Source organism: Arachis stenosperma, chromosome 4 (genome assembly GCF_014773155.1).
Source record: "Arachis stenosperma cultivar V10309 chromosome 4, arast.V10309.gnm1.PFL2, whole genome shotgun sequence".
Classification (NCBI taxonomy): Eukaryota; Viridiplantae; Streptophyta; class Magnoliopsida; order Fabales; family Fabaceae; genus Arachis; species Arachis stenosperma.
The window spans coordinates 37,971,550-37,980,976 of NC_080380.1; the positions used below are offsets into that span (position 1 = coordinate 37,971,550).

Sequence of the window (9,427 nt, forward strand, 5' to 3'; positions counted from 1 at the left end):
TTCAAAACCTCTACATAGATGGTGCTTATATTAGGCATTAGGATATTTCTTTTCTTTGTAAATTGGATGGTTCTAAATCTGTTTTCTGATTTATCATGTTTTAGGCATTTGGAGAGAGAAAGAGGGTGAAGAGATAGAAGCTAATTGAATCAGTTTTGGTGATTTACGTTGCAATGATACTGAACGTATCTCCTCCTAATTTAAATGTGGTGAAACATTTAATGACCAATATTTTAAATCATAAATAAATAAAACTAATTACTATATTTATAATTAATTAAGTTATTCTATTTTTTTGCTGATTTGGAGTTGGTTTCATATACTTTTCCATTATCTATTTTTAAAGAAGAAAGAAAATAATGATCACTTTAATAACTATTTAAAAAAAACTATAAGAAAAAAAAATTGTAGAAAAAAAAATTAAACATTCATTTATTTTCTTTGTGTACAACACCACAACTACAGAAACAAGGTGAAAATTGAATAATTATGGGAGTGACGCGAGAGAGAAAAAGTTGGTTACAGACTCACAGGTGAGGTGAGGTGAGGTGAGGGGGGGAAGAAAGGGAAATATACGAATCCAAGGCTGCCATCGCTGCCACTCTCAACATCAAACTCTCGTTACGCTTAGTTGTCCGCTCCGCCTCTGTGAATTCCATTTCCTCCAAATACGGCAATTCGTCTTCACCTGTCACCATTGACATCACTCACTACACACAAAAAACAAAAAATAAACCAATAAAAAAATAAAAAGAAATAGAGTGCGAACACGACTCTCACACACACACGACACACTCGTTATGCATTTGCTTCCCGTTCATCAACATCTTCTTTCCGCACTCGTCGATTGAGATTTCAGTTTCTTCGAGAAAGCGTGTATATGCATGTGCGCAAAAACATATGACGCGTTGCGGTTACTTCTGTTCCAGTTTGAGAGATCGAATACAGCCATGGTTACGCGATTACGATAGCCTCCAGTCACTCGCTGTTCTCCTCCTTTACATTCAGGTTCCGCGCTCTTTTTTTCATGAATTCAATAAATGCATAGGTTTAAATTGATTGATTAGTTAATTCATTGATTGAATGTGTATAATTGGAATGGTAGATTGGGTGCGCGATAATTGGATCGCTGGGAGCGTCGTACAATGGTGTGTTGCTTGTAAATCTGGCAATCGCGTTGTTTGCTTTGGTTGCCATTGAGAGTAGCAGTCAGGGACTTGGCCGTACCTATGCCTTCCTTCTCTTCTGCTCCGTGTTGCTCGATATTGCTTGGTTCATCCTCTTCAGCCACGAAATTTGGTGCGTTTTCCGGCAGTTCTTAGGTTTTTGTTTGATTTCTAATTTGTACAACACGCTTGTCCAAATTGGTTGAATTTTAGAACCTTATGCTACGGTGCTTGAGTATTGATTCATTTCTAGCTGAGGGACTCAGTTACTAGATAGATAAAAAGGAAATAAGCATGCTATAGAGATTGAACTATCTAAGAATTTTTTTTAGTTTATTCAATTGCCTTACATTGTATTTTCTTCATGGTACAATTAATAGATATTTGTGCGAGGGATTGTGACTTTGGTTTTTGTTTGCGTCTGATGAAAGACACTGTTTGTGCCTGCAGGAATATTTCCGAGGATGATTATACATCATTTTTTATATTCTCGGTGAAGCTTACGCTTGCTATGCAAATGGTTGGTTTTGTGGTGAGGTTGTCTTCCTCGTTTCTGTGGATTCAGATTTATAGGTTGGGAGCTTCCTACGTGGACACAGCTTCTCGGACAGCAGATTCAGACTTGAGGAATAGTTTCTTGAGTCCTGTTCCCGTGACCCCTCCAGTAGCTAGGCAGCACTCTGGTGCCAATGAGATACTTGGAGGCTCAATCTATGATCCAGCGTATTACTCATCCCTGTTTGAAGATGGTCAAGAGAACAAATTTTCATTTGAGGTAGGCTAAATTCTGCACTGAACGTCAAATGCTTGTTCATATTTGGTTAGATAAATACATTTAGTTTCCAATTAATCTGAATTCTCTGGGTTAGATAGTTTGCTTTGCAATTTTATCTGCTCTGATACTAACTCCATAGATAATTTATGTACACTGTAAACTTGTGGAACTTTTGCTGTTGGATTGATTCTTGGCACACAATCCAATTCTCAATAAGCTACAAACTTATCTGGGAACTGGTGCACATGAGGCATTGTGGATTTTACTTTGAAGAAAATCTTTTTCTTATGGTAAAAAGAAATAATCAATCGCTTGCACAAAATTATTCATAGTCTGACTTGTCCAGTTGTCTAACGCAGCAGATATTTTATGTTTAGAGTGAGATCTTTGGTAATTTAAGAATGTGTTTGATTTATATATATTTTCTACTGAGGAAGTTAATTAAGTTTTATGGTACATGAGGTTAGCAGCAGTGTCCTTTACTTAGCATTCTACCTCATTTTGTATTTCCTTTAAAAACCTATCAAGAAAGTTTCTTGTCTGTCTTAATGCTACTAAGCACTGAGATCATTTTTCCCAAGAATACATGATATGCGAATTTCATTAATCCAATGAATTAACTTTGAATAAAAATAATATCAATACCTATCCAAGAGATTAAATTCAGATTTCATTTTCTGAATTCTGTTCTCACTTCCCTATTGTAAGACAGTGGCAAGTAGTGGCCCTCAGTACATTAATTGCATTCCCACTTGCATTTTCATTTTTTGCATTGTGGAAGAGTGATATTTTACCTCTTTCTTTAGATGAATATTAATTATAGGGAAGACTTTGATTAATATTGCATTTATGATAATCTTTTTTCTGTTCAATTCTCTGTTGTATAAACCTCATCAGGTTTTATCTGTTTCATTTTCAATTGGTTTGTGTTTGCAGATGTGCAATCATGACAGCACCCAAAATGAATCGTCTTCTGTCTCCGAAGTTGCCCAAAAGTCACTTATGGACAGATCTTTGCAGGCGGAGGATGTAAGTATTTGATTGTTGTATGGCCTTTTCTGTACTCTATTAATCTTTTTGCAGCATCGTCAATCTGTATCCCTTTGTCCAAAACCTCTTTCATGCTGATCTCATATTTGCAATGAACTAGATACACAACAGTTTGCTAAATATTTGTTATTTAGTGCGGAAAATTTAAGTTTTCATAAAAAAAACCTTAGAGGAATAATAACTAATGAATAAATAATTCTGTTTGTAGAAGCACATTAACAAAGGTCGTTGTTTTGTATTGGGTGTTTTAAAAGTGACTTCTGGGAAGTTGGATATTTTCCATAAAACATTATAAAGGACTTTTGGAGAATTAATTAGCTTTATGGCCAAAAGAGTCAAAAAGTTAAAATGTGATTCTTAACTTGTAACTTTTTTTTCTTAAAAGAAGTTTTAAGCAATGTTATCCAAAGAGGCCCTGAATGATAAGTATTGTAGTCTGCTCTAGTTATTTACTGATTTTCATTCGTCTGTAAATAATTTTCATATTGATTATTATAGAGACTTGATTTAGTCACTTTTGATAACATTAATATGATTATATAAGAATAGGGTCCTACTTAGAATCTTGGATACTACTTGTGTTTGGAAAGTTTTTGAAAAAAGAATACCTTTCATTCGAGTCTTATTGTGCATATAAAATAGCTTGCTATACATAAAATGTGGAACTACTTATACTTTCTGTTATGGATTTTTTCCCAACCATGTTCTGTGTGACATATATTATAGAACTTCTATCTATTGGAACATTTTCTTTGGTCTGCTGAATTTGATTAAGCATATATCTTCTCGTGATAACTGATAAGAAGGCTATGTAAAGCACTTATGATTCCATATATATATAAAGTGAAATAAAAACTGGAAATTAAAATAACCGGAAATAAAAACTGTTATAAAGAGAAATAAAAATAACAAGAAAGTTTATGACCATATGTATATAATTGAAGACTGAAGTTTCAGTGTGGAACTCGTCCCAAAATCTTGTATGATATGGTATTAAGTACAAGTTCGGAAGAAAACAGAAAATCCAATGAAAGAAATGGAGGAGCCCTTCACCTTTCTAACTTCCTCATTCAGGTTCTGCATGATCCTCTCCCCTTGCATTCGTATCTAACTAGTCTAACCCACTAATAAATCACATGGATTCACCCTTTCTCTCTCCTACTCATCATAACCAACAACTTTGTCTCTATTCTCTTCCTGGGCCTAACTGGGACCCAATTGACCTCACCTTCCTATAAGAGTAAACATTTCCAAAATCTGGGGTCTTTATCATTAACTTTCTCACCATATTTTCTATCAAACATTTGCATTTTCATTAACTCCATGTAGAATGTTTGTGTACATGATTTATCTTGGATGAAGCTTTTATGGAGAGTCCACATGTCTTTGTTACTTGGAATTTGGATTGGTGTGCTAAATTGCTGAACATTTTCATTTAACTAAAACAACTCTATTGAGCCTGGCTGCTAAAGGGCTGCTTTTGCACTATTCTTGGAGTCTAGTGATCCCTAGATCATTTGTTGACATTATAAAAGGGAATGATCAAGTTTATATTGAACTGTTAAATCAACATTTATTCAGGCCTTTTTAATACTTATTTGTTGAATTGCTTAAGTGTACATTTTTTTGTTACAAACATGAGTTTGTTTTGCTTCTTGCTTAAGTATAATCTTGCATCTTGTCATCCCTAGATCATTTGTCTCCCTCTGCTTCTCCTCTGCATCTTGTCATGCTTGAATTTGCCTCTTCATTTACTAATGCTTCACAATTCACATTTCGAAACCATGGAAATAAGAGTTATCTAGTTGATATTAGAACCTTATATATATTTATATTCAGCTACCCACGCATTTGTATATAAATACATGTGTTATTTCATGCTTTTAATGTGTATTTTGTATTTCAACATGTATTCTATAGAAGTGGTTGTATATATATCATATTTATGTCCTTAGTCACTTATAATCCGCTTTGATCCTTGCAGGGTGAGAATGCATCAAACAAGATGGAACTTGTTTAATATAGAGCTTTTAAAAAGCATTTTTCTCACTTCTATATCTGTATGGGAGTGGGGGTCTTGCATTATACTGACAACTCTCCCATTGTAAATGATGCTGAAAAGGAGGAGCACATGACTGGTACATCTATGACACTAATAATAACCGAAGTTGTTACCTCGGAGCAGTACCTGAATATCTTTGTCAAATCTGAGCTGAGGCTATTCTGGTTTCATGTGTCAAAAGAATTTTCACTTTGCCTACAGATTACGTATGGGCAAGCAGTTTGGCTCGCTGTGCTTGCTTTGCATGCTGCATCTAGATCGATTTCATTGTGCTTCATGTGGGAGAAATTTCCTGGAATGTAATACTTCGTTTCAGGGTTCGTCTTTCCTTTTCTTTAGAGAATTAATTAGGTGGCCTCTTGAAAATTGATAGATGTGAAGTGAGTACCAAGATTCTTTTTCATTTATTTTTTGGAATTATACCATGAGGAGATAGTTATAGGGGTTATTGAAAATTTAAAAGATTGGTGTTCATTTTTATGACAAAAAAAAGTTAGTGTCAATATTGAATGAAAATTGCAAATATGCTAGTGCACTTTCTCCAGCTTTCTTGCTGTACAATAGAGGCAGTCAAAAATGAAAAGCTATAGGTCCTCAAGCGCTTGTTGCTCAAGCTGGTGCTCTTCGGACTTCGGATAAATTTCACCAATCATAAGTTCATAACTTATCCATCGGTTTTGAAAGAATTTGTATCCGTATAACAATGTGCTCATTGAAAGCTGCTAAATAGCGACTATAAATTAATACGTAAGAAAATCAACACGGAGTATATGTAAGCAATTTTTTTGTCGATTCCATATATATATATATATATATATATATATATATGGAATCTATCAGATTTCAAATTGATACAAGAACTAAAACGATGTAGCCACATACTTCTCAATCAAAACAAACTTCGTAGTAGGAAGTTGAGAATCCGAAACTACGCCAGTGTTAGGGTTTGGCAAAAGCCCCCTATATCATCTTATCAATGACAAAAGATTAACAAAAAAACAGCTAATTAGGCAAATAACAAGTAAACAGTGGTATATCCGAATACGGGTCCCACCCTAATAAGATGTTTATAAGTTAAAACTGAAGTTTTGCATCCAATGTAGGTTTCCAAAAAGATAAGTTTGAACGAATGATGAGATCTGTCCCACACCATTCCAAAAATTTTAGCCAAAAGCAGCTAGAGAATTTCCTTAAATAAGTGATCATTTAACAGTCACAATTTTGATGACCGAGGCAGTGCCCACACGGTGTAGAGCCACAACAGAATCCCCAACATTGCAGAGACCCTTTGCCTTGGCGTGCTGAAGGGCAAACTCTAAGGCTTCTTCTGTTGTTTCTGCATGAGAAGCTCTGGCAGAAGCAGCACTTAGTATCGGAACCAACCCACGGAATATCAGGCTATGCCTTGCTGGGGCCTCATCACTGCATGACCAGTCGAAGGTATCAGTCTTGATCTCAGGGACAACTACAGAAAGAATTGGCATCCCCGGCCTGTATTTAGCCACTAATTTTGCAGTACTTCCACCTCTGGTTAGGACCAATATAAGTGCTGCTCTAGCTGAGTTAGCAGTTCTAACAGCAGATGAAGCCAGACTCTCCAATGGGCTCATTGGCACTGGTGAGTGTTCCATGATCCTCTTAAATACATCTCCATAGTCAAGGGTGCTCTCTGCTTCAAGGCATATCTTAGCCATCGTTCGAACAGCAAGTTCTGGGTAAGCTCCAGCAGCTGTTTCACCACTAAGCATCACACAGTCTGTGCCATCAAGAACTGCATTGGCAACATCTGTAGCTTCAGCCCTTGTTGGTCTGGGAGATTTGATCATTGACTCCAACATCTGGGTTGCGGTAACAACTGGTTTTCCTTGGATGTTACACTTGTAGATCATCACTTTCTGAGCAAGAAATATCTTCTCTATTGGTATTTCCATTCCAAGGTCACCACGTGCAACCATAAATGCATCAGAATTTGCAAGGATTTCATCAAAATTTGCAACCCCTTCTTGGTTTTCAACCTAGAACACATTTTTATTAATAGACAGAAGAAGTCACCACAAACACATAATAAAACATGAAAATATATAGTGACAGCAAATAATAGCAACAGCACCAGCACCAGCACCAGCAGAGACACTTAAAAGATAATTATCTAAATAGCATCCCAATTTCTATTTAACAAATATTCAAAATGACACATTAACCATAGATGCAACAGGCATCTCTATATTCCAGGAAATCACTAAGTTTCAAACAGATGTTTTAAAGAACATACAAACAAGGTTAAAAGGAATATGATACCATGAGTTCATAACTGTTTCAGAACAAATAACATCCTAAATAACGTACTGACCAGATTCAAAATCATTTATCTTCTCCGTTGAAGGAGAAAAACGAAAAAAGACAATATAACATACCTTTGACATGAGAAGGATGTTCTTAGCGTGCGGTCCCAGAATCTTGCGAACTTCTACCAGATCAGAACCTTTTCTGACAAAAGAAAGCGCAATCATGTCAATCTTGTTGGGAATTCCCCACTTCAGGATATCTTCTTTGTCCTTCTCTGTCAAAGTCGGGAGATCCACAATCACCCCAGGAAGATTAACATTCTTCCTCTCTCCAAGCATGGCAGAGTTCTCGCAGCGGCACCGGACCAAACCCTTTTCCCTATCGCAAGACAAAACAGTGAACGATATTGTGCCATCGGCGCAGAGTATGACCATTCCGGGTTTCATATCCACCGCCAATTTCTTGTAGCTCATACAGATCATTTTCTCATCCCCCTTTATGTTATAATCAGTTGAAATAGTTATCTCATTACCTTGTTTCAGTTGGATAGGCTTCCCGTCCTTGAGAAATCCAGTTCTAATCTCAGGACCCTGTACCCAAATACACACACAAAACAAATTACAATAAGGAACCTAGTCAATAATGTTGGATTACTCACTTTTGAGTAAATATAGTTAAAAACAACACAGCTGGAATTGGATTAAACCTATACAGCATAAAATGCAAAAACCACTTAAGACGCCAAAATGAACGAGTTTTGATGCATCCATATTCCATACCTGTATCTATCTATCTATCTATCTATCTATCTATCCATATTCCATAATTGATAGCGGGTACATGAAAAAATTGAATCAACAACCGTTAAACTAAAGCACTGCTATGGAGCAAAAGTGAATAAACAAATAAGCAAAATCGGAAGAAGAATATATTCGTTCGGGAAAAAAAAAAAAAAAGAAAAAAGAACCTTGGTGTCGAGCATGACGGCGCAGAGAATACCGGTGTTCTCCATGGCAGCATGAAGATTATCGAGGGTTTCCTGATGGTATTCATGGGATCCATGGGAGAAGTTGAAGCGAGCGACGTTCATGCCGGCGCGAAGAAGCTTCTCGACCATGGGAACAGACCTCGATGCGGGGCCCAGCGTGCAGACGATCTTGGTCTTAGGCTTCTTCTCCAACGCCCTAACCTCTCCGTTATCGTTGTTCATTGCCATGTCTGTTTGGTGAGATCAAATCAGAAAATAGAGAACGTGGTTGTTATTGTTGTTGCGTTGTCGTTTCTTCTTCTCTGTGCTTCTTCTCTGCCTCTGCCTCTGATATTTCAACGATGGGAAGCGAAGAAACGAACAAAAGAAACGAAGATGTTGTATTGTGTTGTGTTGTGTTTAATATTTAAATGCGAATAAAAATGCAGAAAGAGACCTCCTTGTGAGCTGTGACTGGTCACTTTGCCTAAATGGACTGCCCACTCCCTATTTCAGTATTACTTTTCAAAAATATATTATTATTATTATTATTATTATTATTATTATTATTATGCCCTGTCAAAATAAATAAATTAATTGATTAGGAGACTATTTCTGTTTCCTTGGATGTGTGATTGATTAGTAGGTTTTCAAAAGCACAGATGGCATAATTTGGCGTGGGGAATAAGCCAAATAATGGAATAGAAGGGTGATTTAAATTTTAATAGGTTTAAAAGATAGAAGAGAAAAAAAAATCTTTTTCTTTTGAATAAGCAAATCCTTTCAACAACTAAAATCCATGTTACAATTCTTTTTCTTTTATTTTTTTATAATGTCTTGTATGTATATTATTTATATTTATATAACATTATTGTTTTTTTTTTTTCCTCATCTCTTGTAGTAGGTTGAGCTAACATTTTTACTCAAATTACTGCCTACCATTTATCAGTTTAATTAGTTTTTTTAAAAAATACTTTTTTATTTTTCTAAAAAATTTTAAAAAAGTAATTCATATTTGAATAGAATTTAAAAAAAAATTAATATTAAAAACATCTTTTACTGTTATTTTTTAAAAATCAAAATAATGTTAATCTTTAAAGAAAGCAAATAGTAAAAGTATT

General features: G+C 35.4%; 2 protein-coding genes across 2 annotated transcripts; one reads left to right on the plus strand and one right to left on the minus strand.

The window, feature by feature from the left end:
- The first annotated feature begins 489 nt into the window (after window positions 1-489).
- LOC130976753 (uncharacterized) lies at window positions 490-5,693 on the plus strand. The gene is made up of 5 exons (XM_057901677.1): window positions 490-1,008; window positions 1,106-1,299; window positions 1,617-1,941; window positions 2,878-2,970; window positions 4,976-5,693. The coding sequence occupies exons 1-5, from the start codon at window positions 901-903 to the stop codon at window positions 5,009-5,011; spliced, it is 756 nt and encodes a 251-aa protein (XP_057757660.1). The 5' UTR covers window positions 490-900; the 3' UTR covers window positions 5,012-5,693.
- A 216-nt stretch (window positions 5,694-5,909) lies between these two features.
- Window positions 5,910-8,741, minus strand: LOC130976752 (pyruvate kinase, cytosolic isozyme). The gene is made up of 3 exons (XM_057901676.1): window positions 8,307-8,741; window positions 7,468-7,929; window positions 5,910-7,068 (listed from the first exon to the last, which is right to left on the minus strand). The coding sequence occupies exons 1-3, from the start codon at window positions 8,553-8,555 to the stop codon at window positions 6,256-6,258; spliced, it is 1,524 nt and encodes a 507-aa protein (XP_057757659.1). The 5' UTR covers window positions 8,556-8,741; the 3' UTR covers window positions 5,910-6,255.
- Between the last annotated feature and the right edge of the window lie 686 nt (window positions 8,742-9,427).

Excerpts from the sequence above, each read along its gene's own strand:
- LOC130976753 (XM_057901677.1), top strand. The coding sequence starts at position 901 with ATGACGCGTTGCGGTTACTTCTGTTCCAGTTTGAGAGATCGAATACAG. Across the intron at positions 1,942-2,877 it reads AGAACAAATTTTCATTTGAG|ATGTGCAATCATGACAGCAC; the intron begins GTAGGCTAAATT and ends TTGTGTTTGCAG. Across the intron at positions 2,971-4,975 it reads GATCTTTGCAGGCGGAGGAT|GGTGAGAATGCATCAAACAA; the intron begins GTAAGTATTTGA and ends TGATCCTTGCAG.
- LOC130976752 (XM_057901676.1), bottom strand. The coding sequence starts at position 8,555 with ATGGCAATGAACAACGATAACGGAGAGGTTAGGGCGTTGGAGAAGAAG. Across the intron at positions 7,930-8,306 it reads CCGTCATGCTCGACACCAAG|GGTCCTGAGATTAGAACTGG; the intron begins GTTCTTTTTTCT and ends ATTTGGGTACAG. Across the intron at positions 7,069-7,467 it reads ACATCCTTCTCATGTCAAAG|GTTGAAAACCAAGAAGGGGT; the intron begins GTATGTTATATT and ends AATGTGTTCTAG.